At 29.7% G+C, this 17,599-nt stretch overlaps 1 protein-coding gene across 1 annotated transcript in view; it reads left to right on the forward strand.

Annotated features, from left to right (window-relative positions):
• Window positions 1-17,599, forward strand: part of egg (SET domain bifurcated histone lysine methyltransferase eggless) — a 148,880-nt gene that overhangs the window by 16,089 nt on the left and 115,192 nt on the right. The window contains exons 4-7 of the mRNA XM_075382333.1: window positions 4,190-4,330; window positions 5,946-6,043; window positions 10,449-10,613; window positions 13,022-13,213. Of these exons, the coding sequence (XP_075238448.1) occupies window positions 4,190-4,330; window positions 5,946-6,043; window positions 10,449-10,613; window positions 13,022-13,213 (596 nt within the window). The remainder of the gene's footprint in view (window positions 1-4,189; window positions 4,331-5,945; window positions 6,044-10,448; window positions 10,614-13,021; window positions 13,214-17,599) is intronic.

The following is a 17,599-nucleotide window of genomic DNA, read 5'->3' on the forward strand; positions in this document are numbered from 1 at the left end:
ATCTTAGGGTTGCATACTTTTTGAAACGCCTGTTACTTTGGTAATTCATAGCTGGTAAACTTGCTTGATATTTAGGAGCCAGTCCTTCTTTTGGTTTATCGTCTCCTCCTCTTCTTTTTCTTTTCTTTACTTTTTATATCTTCTTTCTTGGGAACGTACTGTAGGTTTGTACATGTTGCTTCACTGGCTTCATTTGGGATTTCATACTGATATTACCTGGTGCCAGGTGGCAGAGCATGTTCAAGCTTATAATCTGGCAGTGATGCAAGAATTTGGTCTTCAAACACTTTCTCCTGTCCAAAGCCTAACTAAAGACTGAGGTGCCTTTTAAGTGAATCTAGCTTCTAACAATCCCATAGTAAGTCACTCATGTCAGAAATTTTCTATTTAGCAGTAAAATTACATGAGATAACATAGTACAATAGAAGAAAGACAAAAGCAGGCTTACGAAGGCAAGGAGAGATCTCATGGAGAAAAGAAGTATGCTAATATTAAATGTAAAATTAAATTTATAGGAATGTAGTTTAAGAAAAGGCCTTTAAATGTATTCTTATTTAAATGAATTTCATGTTTCCATCCCTCAATTACCGAATTGACTAAATGTTGACATCTTAATAATACACAGCCTACCATGATTAACTTAATTAATATCAAGTTTTTTTTTCTATTTATCATAACAACTGGCATTCCATTTCCTTGTAAAGCTACATTTCAAAAGCCTGTACATTTTTTCCCCTTATATATTGTCTAATATTTTATTACCATAAAATGTTATATTCCACATAAATATTTTTAAGAATGCCTTTCTATCCATTCTAAATACTAGGAGTAGCATCTTTTTTCATGAAAACTATCCTTGCTTATGCCACTTTGCTTCTGATCTTTACCTTTCTTTTACTGCCCTTTACAATTTTCATCATATTATTATCTGCCTTGAGGCGAGTCCTTTGTACTAAATTCATTTCGATTCTCTTTATGTTTCCAGAAAAGGTTTTGAGTTTTTGGTAGTTCGTATTTACTTTAAAATTTTTTATAATTTTTAATTTTTTTTTTTATCATTCTCCTTTTTATTTTCTCTTTATTCTTCTACACTATTCTAATCAATTAGCTTTAATATTGATCTAGGTCCTATTTTCATTTATTCTTCTCATTAATTCTTCATTTTTCATTCTGTTCATTTAATCGTCTCTCCAACCTTCTCCATGTTCACATTTCAAATGTCTCCAGCCTTTATTTTTTCCTTTTTTTCCTGAAGTGCATTCCAAATGTAACACTTTATAAGATGCTTCCTCAAGTCTAATTCTACCTAACTACATAATAACCATTTCTTTTTGTTTAGCTTATTTGGACATAATGATTCTTAATTTTATTCCATTTTCACTTTTGCAGTTTTCTGTTAGCATGGTACCTCTACTGTTTGTCTTGTTAATTCTTCCTTCTTTTGTGTGGATATTCATTGTTGCCTTATTGTCTCCTACGGCATTATTTCATCTAAAGGATTTTTTTATTATATCTTCATCTTATTTATTAAACAAGATCGAGGCTAAGCAAAAACCTTTCCTCACTCCTCTTCCTAAATAAATCAAATCGCTGAAATTTTATGTTCGCTATTTTCATAACTTTCCTGATTCAGATGTCCATTCTTTATCTATTTTCCTTTTTGTATTTTTTCTGTCGCATTCCATTTTCTCATTACTATCTTTTTTTTGGTATAAAGGGTGGGCTGAAATATAATGCACAATCACTTATAACTAACAAATGAAAATAGATAGTCAAGTGAAATAAATGTGGCGTGAAAGTACATTTTATTTACTACAAAAACTTACATTAATTTTTTCACCTAGTCACCATTTGCAGCTGCACATTTCTCTCAATGGAGAACCAATTTTCTTACCCTGTCAGTGAAGACTGCTGATGGCCTTTCTTTGAGCCATGACCTCACTGCGTCCTTTAGTTCATTTTGGTAAAATGAGTACCCTTAATATCTTTATTGTAATTGAGGAAAGGAGTGAAAATCATAGACAACAAATCTGATGAGTATGGAATACTCATCATTGGAACGTATTTCATACGTTCCAATTTCTACTCAACTTCACAACAGCCTCTATAGTTGCATACAATGAGTATGGCCAATCATTATCCTGTCACAGAAATATTTTCTTTGTGGATTGTTGAACATGACACATTTCCTATTTTAAAATCTCTGCACAGTATTTAGTCGATCCAGATTTCAGGTAATCAGTCATGTACATTTGTTTGGAATCCCAGAACAGCATTAAGAAAGCTTTTTTTCCAGAGAGTTATATTTTGAATTTTTTTCAATTGTGATGAACCACAATTATTTCATGCTGTGCTGTTTTGAGTCTGGGTTGTAATGATGCACCCAAGTTCCACTTCCCATCACAATACTGAAAAGAAAGCCATCTCCCTAGTCGTGATAACATTACAGAAATTGTTCACAACATTCTTTTTGTTGTTATTCTTTTCTGTGAATTTGTGTGGCACTTGTTATGAACAGATTTTATAGTACCTCTGTTGTGCAAAATTGTTCCTACTTGTTCTTTCGATATGCTTATCTTGGTGGTAACATGTTGTGTGGTGTGACAGTCATTTTGAATTAATTCATCTACCTCCTTTTATTGGTGCTACCAATAAAAGTGTGTGTCGGTCACAGAAACTGATCAAACCTCAGTATCTGCTTTACCAACTTATGATGCACAAAATTTTATTACCCACATGTTCACAGTACTTCGATCAAGAGTTTCATCACCATAAACAGCTTTTAAACAATGATATATCAGTAGCATTCACTTTTTCTGCTGTTAAAAATTCAGTCACTGAACATTGTTGAAATGTATTTCATAGCATGCATACTTGATTCCATAACAATGGTAACTGACAGAAAATGAGAAGGAATGGGTCAACGAGTTTTGGAATGTTAGTAGTACAGGAATAAACTACAAGATGACAGCCCATGTTTGCTTTGTGCGTCATTTTGTTCTCCCTTTACATTCCAGTAAGCATTGCATTTCAGCTTATCAGATTATTTGATGTGCATTATAATTGTGGACTTGAACTTAGAATCTGTGTTGATTAAAGCAATTCTTTCACTGTACTTCATACAACAATACATTCCTTCTCCTATGTTCTTATTTATTAATATTCCCATTCCTGCATTTCCATTTACACTTTACTGACCAAAGATTTTCTAACCTATTTCAATTTTCTAACTTTCATAATAATTCTACTTAATCCAGTTTAACCTTTTCATTTCTTGTTTTAAATTTTCCAGCCTAAAAGTCTTATTTAACCTTACACTTTTCATATTTCCCCTAAAATATTTTATTCAAGAAATGCCAACACATTAATTTTATAAATAAAACAAGAAAAGGGATGACAACATAATTTCCTCAGAAAATACAGCTGTAGTTTATTATTGTCTTTAGTACTTAAACTTTAACATCATTGCTTTCCCTGTACGGTATTAAAGCCCAAAATATGTTGACCTAAGTTATTTGTTCTCTCTGTATCAACTTTCAGTCAGGATGATGCCTCTAACAATTTCTGAAAGGCTGCTCACTTTTAAGAATAATACCTTCATTTGGCCTCTCCACAGAATACCCATCTGTTACAGTAGGACCTTCAATAAGGTTGTATTTTTCTCAGAGGCATGCAAATTTCTGTTTGACAGATATGTAGATTTTTACTGTTGGCGATGCTCACTTGTCCTTAATATTCTTTATGCAATATCCTTAATGACTCGTTAATGTTCATTTTTTAGGTGTACTGTTCCCCTCATTATTTAGATAGTATCCCATCACATCCTAGATAACTACTACTGTCTGTCCATGATAAGCTATTTGGACTTCTCCTTATTCACAACCATCATACTAATGTCTATCTTTCATAGCTAGTCTCTGTATTGTTAGGTAGAGCTTCTTTGATATTTTACAGAAAAATTATATTAATATTCTTATCTTGATATTTCTATCAAAAATCAGCATATTGTAAGATGTGTTTAGAAATCTATGATCTTCCGAGGAGCTAAAGTTTATACTAGACCTTTACTTGTATTATTTATTGTTATTTTTAATATTACTGTTATTATTATATATTATTCGTTAAATTTGTTTGACTATTACTTTTTTGGCAATATACTTTAGCTGTTTTGGAATTTTTGTTTTAATAGAAATGCTTCCAGAAGATGTTCGTCTCATGGTAGAAAATGAAATTGATGAACTGCTACAAAAAAGTTTATTAAAGTATGATTTAGATTACCAAATAAATGAGAATTTACGGATAACAGAAGAAAAGCTTGTTCAACTTGAAGGTATGTTTGTGAAGTTATAAAAATGTATGTTTTAAAGTTTAAAATTATGGGTAGTTGTTAAGTTTTATTTGTTAAAATGCATTTGGTTAAATGATTTATAAAATGCAGAATAGAATTAAGAGTTTTATAAGGTTGAATTATAATTTTACACAAAACATGAAGAAAGCAATTTTAAGTAAAATTTTTATCACTCCTATATGCTTCTATTTCTTTTCCAAACCTATTTTTATTATGTTTCAGTTTTTAACATAGATTTTTGGCATGAAATAAAAACACATTAACTGCTTGCTTTTCATCAGTGTATTAACCCTCCTTCCTGAATTATTTTTTTTTGTTTTTCAACTGCTTATCAACTAAAATGTTTTTTCAAACATTTTATATGTTTGAATATAAAATGTTTGAAAAACCCCGAAAAACATGACCATGCGCTATGCATGATGCGAACAGGAGACAAAAAAACCACTGGATTTATACTGTCTGTGCTGAACACTCACTTATGTGGGTTGAGCATGTTCGTATATTTCTTGCTTGTTGATGGTGGCAATTTATTTTAACTAATTTTCTAGTCTTAAAATTAGTTAAAAATAATTTATTCCTTCGTTTTATGAAAAAAGAATGACCAAAGTTTATGGATTTTACTTTTAAAAAGTTGTTAAAATTTATGTACAATAAATCCTTAATTTATAATTGATTTAGCAATTTTTATATTACTTTCATGTCAGATTAATTTACAGTTTATTTTCATCTGATTTCATCTATCATCTGACTAACCAGATGATAGCAACCTAATTTTTCAGGTTGCTTACAACCTGAAAAATTAGTTTTTATGTAAATTCCTCTGAACGTTTTAGAATATATCTGAACAAACATGTAAAGTAACTATATTATTTATACTTTAAACACATAATGAAATAATAAATTTTATATTTTAACATTTTTATTTAAAAGAATAATAATAAAGTTAAAAATATTTATGTAACTTACATTTTATTATGATATCCTTCATCAAAAAGTAGTAATTTAAAATGAAAATAATTGTATCAATATACAATTATAAAAGTAAAACATAATTGTCTAATTAGTACTGATTGAAATACAAGTAATTTATAAAATAAATGTATGCTAAATATTAAACCAGTAAATAAATTCTATAAATTAGTATTGATATTTTTTAGTTATTTAATCTATGTTTATTTTGAATTCATGATTTTGGCTGATTTTTATCATTGTGTGAAATTAAAGTCAAAGTGTAGATCGATTATGTTTAATCTATAATTGTTTTACTGTGAGTGGTAACTGTAAAATAAATGTAATTTTATTCACTTTATAGGTACTACCATCACTAGTGCTCTAAGGTTTCCTTCTACTAGTAATCCCTAATTGAAATGTATTGTTTGTAATTATGTAATCCAATTTGTGAAGCAATTGATATACATACATTAAATTATTATGTAATTGTATTATTTTTAGGGCATAAATATTGAATCGTTCAATAAGGTGCATCTTTTTTGTAGTTATTTTCCTGCATTAATTTATTTAAGAGTTTATGATTTATACTTTAAAAATGTAAGTTAGGATGTATGTTGCTAATTTATGTATCTGTTTTTTGTTTCAGAAATTAAAAAAGAACTAGATGAAGGATTTGATAGTGCAGTTAAGTTAGTGGATGATTTCTATATGAAAGTCTATAAAAACTTTGAACAGCCAGTTAGGGTATGTTGTGCAATTTTTTGTTTATTTTATATTTAACTGAAGACATTCTTCTGTTTTCAGTCTTATATTTAAAACTGTCATCTTGTGAGATTATGTGTTCATGCATTGATCACATTTCAGTGACAATCCATGGTAAGCAGATGAAATGATTTGTATATCTGCAAATGACTTGTACAGATATTGTTGGTTAAAACATTTTTATTTATTTGTTTTCAATTTCTTGACTTATATTATGTACAATTTTTAAGAGAATTTCTCAAAAGAAAAACTTAGTTTTGGTTGGTTATCATGAGAGTAGATGCTATGTGTTATTGTACTCCTGTATTATTTTTATTTTTGTAGGTGATTCTTGCAGAAGCAATTCCTTTGTTTTTAGGTATAAAATTATGATTAATAAAAAGTGCCAATTGCAAGCGAGCAGTCAAACATAGGACCATCAGCATATTATCAATTTATTCTGTCAGTTGACTTTTATCTTTGTCAGTGTGTGATGCATTAACAGCACATCAAAAACTCTTGCTGGCATGAAAAAAAGTGATGAAAAATGGCTTTCCAGAGAAGAATGGGTTACCAAAACAGTGAATTCAGCTTTTATAAAATTTTCTAATATAAACCTCTGTCTTGATTTTAAGCACTTTTATATTTTTGTAGTTAAAAAATTCATCTAGAGGCTACATGATTGGTGCTAAATTGAATGTTTATTCCATTAAATTTCATTAATCCTCTTTTTGTTGAATTTCCATACCTATCTTTATTTTTTTTTACTCTCATCACTCTTTTAATAATGGTTACTTCATTTTTCCCATAATGTTGCATTGCTTGCTTATTTTCAGAATAACCTTAATAGTAGATAAGGCTTGGGTCTTTAGTTAGGGTTGGTAATTTTTAGATCAATAACTTTGCTTCTTGTATGAATGAATTGTCTCTTTTTAATCTCCTTTCTCTTCATTATAAAATAAAATGCGATTTCAAATATTGATGTCTTGCTGGGGTTAACTTTTGAGTTAGTATTGTGGTACTCAGCAAGTTGGATTGTTAGTTCTGGTCGTAATGGAAATAGTTCAGAAAAATTAATTGAAAAGAAAGAAAAGTGTAATAAATTGTAAACCTTTCATTACTTAGTTATTCATCGTTTATAGTGGAGGCTAAAGGCTAAATTTTATTCATGATTTTGTTTTTATTTAAGAGTGAGATTTCTGTAATTGTTTTTAAACTGCCTCAACAAGCTAATGTTGAGGTAGTTAAAAAACAGTTTTTCAATTTCAATTAGACAGTTGACCTTTTCAAATTTCATGTTACCAGATCTAATGACTACTGACATACTAATGTGTAATTAACTTCTAACATGAGCATACAAATTCAAATAACTATTAAACCATCACCTGGATCTGATCCTAACATCTATAGTTTCACAGACAGGTTGCTATATGGTTATAGCAATCATATAGCGGTATATTACACTGTGTTATCATTAATGCAGTGTAATATAAAATTATTATTATACAGTACAGTGTTAATGATATAATAAAATGCATATGGAAATCCATTTTGTGAGCATTGCTTTTGGGCTTGGTGGGAGCAATTGGAAGAGAATGCAATTACACAGTTATTGTTGTTATAGTCAGTATTGCGTTTATCACATTGAGCATACATGAAAGTTTTGTATATACAATAGCGAACAAATTAATCTGAACAAAGGGAATTTTTATTCTGAAGGAAATTTTCATTGTGTGGCAGACTGCTTGCTGTTTTGGTGTTTCAGGTTGTGTTGTTAGTTCATATACAAATAGAGCTAGTGGTTTTTGTGCTTTTATAGTTCATTTGTCAATTAGGTTTTGGTGACCTTGTGAGTTTCTGTTATAAGTTTGTTATTTGTTTATATTTAATACAATAGATATAACCCCACAAAAGCAGTAAAAAAATTTTTGTTCTGTCCCAACACACACAAATGACTCGACAGATTGCCAGTGAGTCTAGTGTGGGGGTTAGATTCTGTAAATGGTATAAAAAAGTTTAGGAAGACAGGTTCTGTCTTTCCAAAGAGAAAAGGGAAGTTTGGACAGGAAAAAAACCACACCTATATAGGATCGATTACTAATAAGAAAAAGTAAAATTAATTCACGATTCTCAGCTGTTGACCTTAATAGGGACTTGAGAGCCAGTGGAACTAATGTTTCAGATATGACGGTTCATAGAAGATAGTTGGCAGTGGGAAGGATTGCTTGGAAACCTAAAAATACTGACGCAGACAGTTACTGACACAGATTATGAAGACAAAAAGACCTCAGTGGGCAAAGGAACATGAAGATAAAGAATGGATGATTTTCTTTGTCCAAGGGGAATGAGTAGCCTACATTCATAAGTTAGCAGATGAGAAGGCCAGCACACTTGCAACAAGCTCCCAAATACTCAGCCAAAAAGATGTTTTAGGGATGTTTTACAAATGAAGGGCCAGGAGCACTTATGCCTGTGGATGGAATGATGAAATTTACCAATACATTAACATATGCCAAAGAAAAATAGTCCCATTTATGCAGAAGAACCCAGAAGTTATTTTCCAACAGGACCTTGCACCATGTCACACCTCAAAGAAAGTAAAAGAGTTCTCCAAAAACCAAAAAATTCAAGTGCCGTCATGGCCACTGAACTCCCCTGACCTGAATCCCATTGAGAGTTTATGGGTCATACTAAAAAGAAGACTTGGGAAAATGAATTGTAGCACAAAAACTGACCTTAGTTTAGTGATACAGGTTTGGTTTTGAGATGAAAATATCAAAAATCATTGTTCTACCTTACTAGAATCAATGCCAAAGAAGATTAATGAGATAATAAAAAAACAAAGGATACATAAACTACTAAATTTCAGTAAGTTTGACTATTAAATATCTTTTCTTTTAAAAATAGAATTTTCTGTTAAAAATACTGTAATTGGATTAATTTATTTGCCACTGTAATGCCGTTTTTTAATTGAAGAATGAATTTTTGTTTCTGAACATGTCATTTGTGAAGGTAATAAATAATTGATGTTGTGGAGCAAATATTTTTAAAAACTTAAAGAAATTCCTCTCCTGTGCTACAGTGCAGTTTACAACCTTATCGAAAAGTTCCAAGGAACAAGCTTCATTGAAAAACGTCCAATATTGTCTAAACTGAATGAACGTAAGCTACTGTAAGTTTGTGTGGTATGGAACACAGTCCTTCAAAGTCAATGCATATTCTAGCATATCAGTATGAAATTAGAGTTGCTGCTACCCATAAAACAATCAGATAAGAACCGAAACTTTCTCTTATAAAATAATTTCACCCTTTTTGATATGGCACTCCATTTTTGACAGATTAAGTTAAGTTTTTGCCAGTATATATTCCTAAATACATAACTGTGGCTTTACAGCCTTTACAACTTGACAAAATTGGAATGTGGTTGGGCTTAGCAGATGTTGCATTGTGGAGCCATTATTCTTTAAATGAGTTATAATACTAATGATTATGAAATTTTAATGAATTTCATCAGTTAACTCACAGAAATAGTAACTAAGCGAAACAGTAACTTATGCTTAGTTTCTTCTAGATAATACTTATCAAGCCAAATTATAATCCTTAATTTATAATTAATCTAATATTATTTCTAATAAATATATAATCTTCAATTGTATATTAATTTGTATAATTATTGTTCTTAAGACAAGTGCAGAGTGATTTTGCAAATGCACTGTAGAGCACTGACTATTTTATCATTAATGCAGTATACATATCTAGATGTTCAAATTTTGTTTATGTGTGTGTGAATTCACTTTCATGTGTAGAAAATGTACATTTTCATTATAATAAACTGTCATTGTAATATTGTGAATATTCAAAATATTCTGGGTTCAATTCTAAATGTGAACAATCATTTACATTACTATGATAGAGAAAGGATTGAAGAAGCAAATAACTATACCTTTAATTACTTTGTGTCTTTATATAATCAGCATTCGTTTTTATTTAAAATTCTAGTTTAGTTTTTATTTTTGGGCAATAATGACCTAATCTTTTTGGTTTTTCAACCTTACTGTTGCCACAGTCAAACTATAGATTTGGAACATAACTTTTTTAAGTAGCATTACAGAATTATGTGGAAAGACATTAAGTAATTTTTTGCTTTTGTTTATTAATGATATATATATATATATAATAAAACAAACGTAAAGTTAAGGGCATTATAAAAAATCAGCAGTGATCTTGTTGAACTTCATCAGCATTTGCCTAGAACATGAAATTGAATCTGGTAACTTTTGTTTTTAGCATTTTCTATTTTAATTAGCCTTGTGGAATGCTTTGTACAGGATAAAAAGAAAGCATAAATAAAGAAGAGCTTTTTTTTTACAAAAATGTTTTTCCCTTTATCAACATTTTTAATTTTCAGGAGTTGGAGCCATTGATTATTAGAGATTCACCTCCCCCATCACCATCTCCTTTTTATAGACAAATCCAAAATATGTCCAATCCTAATGAAATGAATCGCCGCCCGACTGCAGTTGCCATAAAAAAAGTCACTCAAGTGAGACCAATATCTCAACAACAAGATCAGGTATATATTATATTCTCAATTCTACATTGTTTTGTTAAATATTTTCTAAATTACATTCATATACATTTTTTTTATAAGTTATTTACTGGTATTTGTTTGTAAAAATCATTTGTTTTGCTATAATATTTACTGTGGTCTATGGTATGAGAGTAATAGAAAGGTGTATCGAAAGCAGGTAGATTTGATAAAAACTATTGATAAAGTAAATATGGAGTGGGATATACCAGCTTTAAATATACAGGATCTGTGTCCCATAGATTATTTAGATTAAATAATTTTGGGTTTAGTTTCACTGCATTCTGTCTATTTATTTGTGGCTAATGATCATTGAACATGAAAGGTATACATAAACTTTTCATGTGTTACAAGATGTGTATTTTTTAATTTATTAACTAGTCATCAAAATATTTTTATGAATGTTTATTATTACCCATTAATTTTTTTTCTATTCTGATTTTTGGTTCATATGGAATAAACATGTAAGATTGTAAGATAACCTAGAATTATGTTTTTATATATGTGTATAATTTGCTGTAAGAAAGGCATTCATTTTCAAAGATATATAAATTAAAGAAGTTTATATCATTACTAATTGCATAGCCTTGGTAGCCTACCCAGTGGCGTGTATTAATGGTAATGTTAAAGGTCTAGTTATTAAGACAAGTATGGCTTTTGAAAAATGTTACTATATGGAAATGTTAAGAGGAGGTAAAGTACAAACTGTTGACATAATTATAAAATATCAAGTATAAATAAGGGAAATCAAATAAAAACTTACTTTTAATGAAAATATGTTCAAAACTAAATTAGATGATTACATAGAAAATCTTGGGGAGAGTGAAACATTGTTTTTAAAGTATGCAACATTTGAATTTTCATCCAGATGACTTCATAGATTTGAAGGTTACCACAGGAATTAGGTGTTCAAGGAGCTTGATAAAATGTTTGAAGTGAAGCTACTGAAATCTTTAAATTGAATTTTTTTTCTTAATTCGACATAGAACTAAAATTAGGTCAAATATATAATGTTGATGTAACAGAGTTCTATAAGAAATACTATTCAATCAGATTCTTCTGAAAATTAAGAAAAAAACTGTCCTGTTTAGAAAAATTATGAAGGAACAGGAACATATTTTTGTATCAAAAGGAAGATGGAATTTTGCGTCAGTTTTTAAAGATTTGGTAATAAAGAATCCTATTAATAAAGTTGTTATTTTGTAGTATAATGCTTATTTGGGTGATGTATCTTTGTTCTGGGATGTTAATATATTTGTGTACTTTATACATCCTAATTTAACTTCTGCTGTGCAGTCTATAGACCAAGAAATATAGCTGCTACTAACAAAATTTTCAGAGGAACACTTATAAGGGATCCTTGTTCAAACAATCCAATATTAAAACATTTTAGAAATATTTCAAGCACTGGAGTAACTAGTGCTAGGAAAAAATTAATGCAGGTAAATTAAAAGATCTGAAAGAAGCTATTGTGTGGAAGAATTAAACTATTTGAAAATTCAAATCAAAAGAATGTACTAGAGAAGAATTTTTACAGACATCACTTCAGTTATTCTTATTATCATGTCATAAATCAATTATGATAAAACCACAGAATAATTTCTTAGTGTGATGAGCATTTAAGAATTTTCTTATAAAACATTTGTGGAGAAAGTGGTAAAGTTGCTAGATGAAAACAAACTGGATGTTAGCTAATATAGTGATAAAAAGTCTGTAGAAACATAGGCCAGTTTCCTTCGGACAAGTAGCTGTAGATATTTCTAAGATATTGAAATAGCTCATTATTTAAAAATTGTAGAAATTTTTTTTTTTAGAACAGATAAACTCAGTTACAAGCAAAATTGTGAACAGATCTAATGTACAGAGATGACAGATTATCGAAATTAAAAAAAGTTGAAAAATAATTAAACAAATTATTGGAATTAAATGACATTTTTTTTATTGAATTACACATTAGGTAGTAAATTTCACATGTTATACTACATCGAAACATTCCATTTTCTTCTATATAAGTTGTTATTCTGTTTGAAAATAAAGCTCTTGTTTTGTGGATAATTTGGTATTTAAAATTATTTGTAGCAGTTTCAGGCTTGTTGTGGTGCAAATTATCATGATAAGTCATGGTCAGGGTTCTTTTTTTTAATAAACTCTTTATCATTTTAAAGTGATTCTGTTTTCATATTTTAGTTAGCTTTAAGATACACCAGTCTTTTTACAAATAGGCACTTCTTGCATCAGTTATTGATTACACATTCTATTTACTCTTTGATCTTCTTTTGATATAATTGTTTAGATAAAAATTAAAGAAAAACTTGACATTAGATGGTATTCTTATGTAAAACTATTAATGTTTTTATCTATCCCTGTTGGTAATATATATATTTTTTTGTTAGGTTTCTTTAGAAATTGTTGAGGTAGTAACTGAACCAGTTAGAGCACCACCTCTGCCTCCTATGGGACAACTTCAACGACCGAAACTTGAAGTCGGTAAAACTGTGTATGTCATGCGAGTCAGTTTTTTTACATCATGGGTGCGAGCAAAAATAATTGAAATGCTCCACACAAAGTCTGGCGTTGAAAATAATGTAATTAATCTTCAAGTAATTTTTTAATATTATTTTACATATATATATATTGAAATTAGTCTTTTTAAGATTCGTATTCCTGTGTACTGTCAAATTAATTTTAAATTCTATTAATATATACCACCTAATACAGAATATTGAGGTAAGACATATCTGACCTTAATTTATCTTGATAGTACTTCCACAGGATCCCAGATTCTCAGTCATGATTGAATTCACTTTATTAATTGTGTATTAAATAAAGATGTTAACAATATTAACAAATTAATGTTTTTATTAAAAGAAACATAATTAAAGTTCAGTAGAAATCCCTTTGATTAAAATTACATAAGTTTAGTCAAACAATATATATATTATTATAATAGTACAATAATTCATTTATGACAAAAATTTTAAAAGAAAAAAACGTTAATAAAAATATGAAACAGGTTCTCAGAACACATTAGTAAATTTTGTATAATGGAAATAAATATTGAATATGAAAGTAAACACTGTAATTAATTTGGGGTAATTAATTTTGTATTTTAAAACAAATGAAGTCCGCATTGAAAAATGCTGTAAATATCAAATGCAGTAATTAACATAAACTTTGTTTAGTAATTTCTAAATCCAGATCCAGCTGGATTCAGAGTCTCCTCGCTGAGGGTTAGAGGCTGGCACAATAAAAATAATTCAACTGGCAGGCCGACCTGCCTTGCCGGACGTACAGCTGATGGGCAGGAAGGCCTGTTAGAGTTAAAGGACACTCCCCGTGGCTGAGTTATACTTAGTTGTGGGTCCGGCTCAGGGGAGGAGAAAAAAAAAGAAAAAACTTCTAAAAACACTTATTAGTTGAAGTATTTGTTCAGTGAAGTCTGCCTACTTGACTTTGTCTCTTGCTTAATAACCACATCCTTTTCTAACACAATCAGAATTTCATAAAGCAAGTCAAAATTTTTATTATTACCAAGATTACGACCTAATTGTTATAATTTATTGATACAATTTAAAATATCATCTAAAGGAATTACTGGGATTTCTTCATTTTCTTCCGTCATAGTCTCTTCCGCATCTTTTGAAGCAGAATCATTAGCATACTTACATGGAATTTTTTCTCCCAGTCATTTTCATCTTCAACCTCTTCATTTTCATTAAAGTGTACATCAATACGAATCTGCCTACCTATACTGTATTCAGTTAGCTTATAGAATGAATAATAATCAAACGTTGCATTTGTATGAGTGAGTTTATCGTGATTCTACTGAATCATGTTCTGTGTTTCAGTGTCAATTTACAATGGCGGCCATTGTATATACAACACTATAATCATTTACTCATATATTAGTAACCATATAATAAGTCATATAATAGTCATGTAGTCAAATATTTATATAATATTATATCTTCTCAGTTCTATTAAAACTCTTGATTTTTTTTATATGATCACTTTTGTTACGTATTTCATTAATAACACGAGTTATGTTGGCTTCCAAAGTGTCAATTTTGTTACTGGTTTATCAGCATAAACCAGATACGTTACTTATCCCCAAAGAAAATAATCCACTGGTGTTAGGTCACATGATCTTGGAGGCCAATTCACTAGATCTTTTCGTTAAATAATTTTGTCGCTAAATTGTTTTTTCAATAAATTGATTGTTTCGGTAGCAGTATGAGGTGTGGCACCTTCTTGTTGAAACCAAACCTGTTGCAGGTTGATGTCATGCAAATTTGAAAACAAGTAATCACTGGTCATTGATCTATAATGATCACCATTGACAGTAGCACATGCTCCAGCCTCATTTTTTAAGAAATAAGGACAGACAGTGCCTCCAGCATGTAACCCACACCATATAGTGCATTTTCAGGATGCAATGGAGCCTTATAAATTTCCTGAGGATTGGTCCTACTCCATATATAGCAACTGTGCTTGTTGACATAACCATTTAACCAGAAATGAGCTTCGTCACTAAACACAATTTTTCGATAAAAAAGTGGATCAGTTTCAAATTGATTTAGGCACCATTCACCAAAAAATGATGCTTATTATGGTCTTTTGGCTTCACTTCTTGCGCCAATTGCATTGTGTACGGGTGTAGACCGAGATCTTTACATAAAATTTTCCTTGTAGTGGATGGACAAAGTGAAGTTTTTGAGAATGGCAATACATAAACACATTCAGATCTTCAACACTATCACTGACAGCACTGATATTTTCTTCTGTACGTACAGTTCTTTGTCTTGGTTTTTCATCGAGTAGAGTAAATGTTTGAAGAATCAACAGTTTGACAAATAAGTTGCTCTGATGGACGATACATTTGGTGAACAAAACATTGATTTTGGAAATATATTTCCACAATTTGTAAACGTTGTGATGTCAGTTTTTCCATGATCATTTGCCAATGCTTGCTGATCTCAAATTACAAAACAAAAATGTCATCAAAGCAAAACAAATGACAGCTATCCCTATCAAAGTTCCATCATTCTGAAAAAAACACCTAATATTATATGGCGAAGTTATTACCTCACTGAAATAAAGGAAATGAGGCAACAAGGCTTTAGAATATATTATATGAATGAAACTTGGGTAAACAAAGGCCACACAGAAAGTTTCGTTTGGAAAGATAAAGCTGTGAATTCATCAAAAGAAGCCTTTCTCTGTGGCTTATCAACCTGTAATAAGGCTCTGTTGGATAAAGGTAGGCATTGCATAATTATGCATATCAGCAGTGATAGTGGGTGGTCTTTCGATTTTGGAAGTTAAATCTACACCAGACTATCATAACGAGATGGAAAGCATGACTTTTAAGAAATAGTTTAGTGATGTATTACCTGTTCTGGAAGTTAATTTGGCTATTGTCCTAGACAACGCATCATACATATAAAAATAAAAAAAATTCCAGCTGTGTCTGGGAATAAAAATGATATCAAAATATGGTTTAGTTCAAAAGGAGTGATTTTTGAAGAGGATGATCTTAAGGTCCAATTATTGCAAAGGATTTCGTGTAATAAAAGTAATTTTAACATGTATAAAACTGTAGACTTAACAAAATCCAGTGATAAAACCATGCTTCGATTACCTCCCTATCATTGTGAACTCAACCAAATTGAGTTAATTTGGGGACAAATCAAAAGTTACATAGCGTCAGAAAATATAACTTCTAAAATATCTGATGTTAAAAATTTATGTTTAAAAGCCATTCATAAAACAGGCCAGCAGGAATGGAAAAACTGTATAAAACATGTAACAGATACTATTGAATCAAATTATTGGGTGTTGGATAATATAATAGAAAAAAAAAATTGAGCCTCTCCTTGTATCTCTTAATAGACATATTACTATGCAATTCTTACAATTAGACGACGAGAACTGAATTGAATTTATCAGTTATTTATTATAGAAATTTAGTCTAAAATATTAGTGAACTTTTACTGTTAGTGTACAATTGACAATGTCATAACGCTTAAAAAAACTCAAAGAAATTACATAACAATAAACAATTTTAATGAGTAAAATACTCATGGCTTATCAGATGTTGATAACTGATTACCCATGGAAAGAAATATTTGTTGATTATTTAAATTTAAAATATATGTATAATTTTTTAAATTTAAAATATATGTATAATTTTTGTAAAATATAATAGTGCATGGTTACTGAATATTAATATTACTTGGTTATGAATATTAATGTCACTTAGTTTCTTTTTTATGAATCAGGATTTACAGGAGGTGCTTGTGAATCAGCCACCTGAACACTTGTATGCGTAGTCTGTTTACTTGAACTGTATAAGTTAACTGAATTAGGTATAGTTCTACGACTTCATTTTCAGTTTGAATTAGATTTTCCTCATTCATATTTTTTTCCTCAGGTAACCAAAAATCAATAAACCTTTCTTAAAACACTTTTGTACCGTGTTTTCATCTAATCCATGATTCTTTTACACATTCCATTACATCTGTCAAATAGATTTTTTGAATAAGTTATCTAAATTTTGAACGGAGTCGATAATTGCTACAAGAATAATCATATTCGATGGCAATAATGAAGTTTAAACAACTTGAGTTATTCCAAGATTTAATGGTAGTGATTTACTTTTAGCAGGTAAAAACAAGAAAAAAATGTTACTTAAGAGATTACATATGTATTAACTGATAATTTTTTAATTTTGGTGGTTGTTGCCTAAGTATTATTTATTAGGCCTCTGGTAATTTTTTTATTATTTAAAAAAAAATTAATGAATCTTTTTATTTTAAACGCATACAACACATTATGTTCATTAATATTTTTTGTTATGTGTCTGTATTACCCATTTAATGACAAATATTTTTGTCCTGTAGTTCAGCTTAAAAGCATTTAAAATGTAGGGATAGGATCATCAAATTTTGTTTCAGAACAATATTGAATGC

This window comes from Lycorma delicatula, chromosome 1 (assembly GCF_047948215.1).
Source record: "Lycorma delicatula isolate Av1 chromosome 1, ASM4794821v1, whole genome shotgun sequence".
In the NCBI taxonomy this organism is placed as follows: domain Eukaryota; kingdom Metazoa; phylum Arthropoda; class Insecta; order Hemiptera; family Fulgoridae; genus Lycorma; species Lycorma delicatula.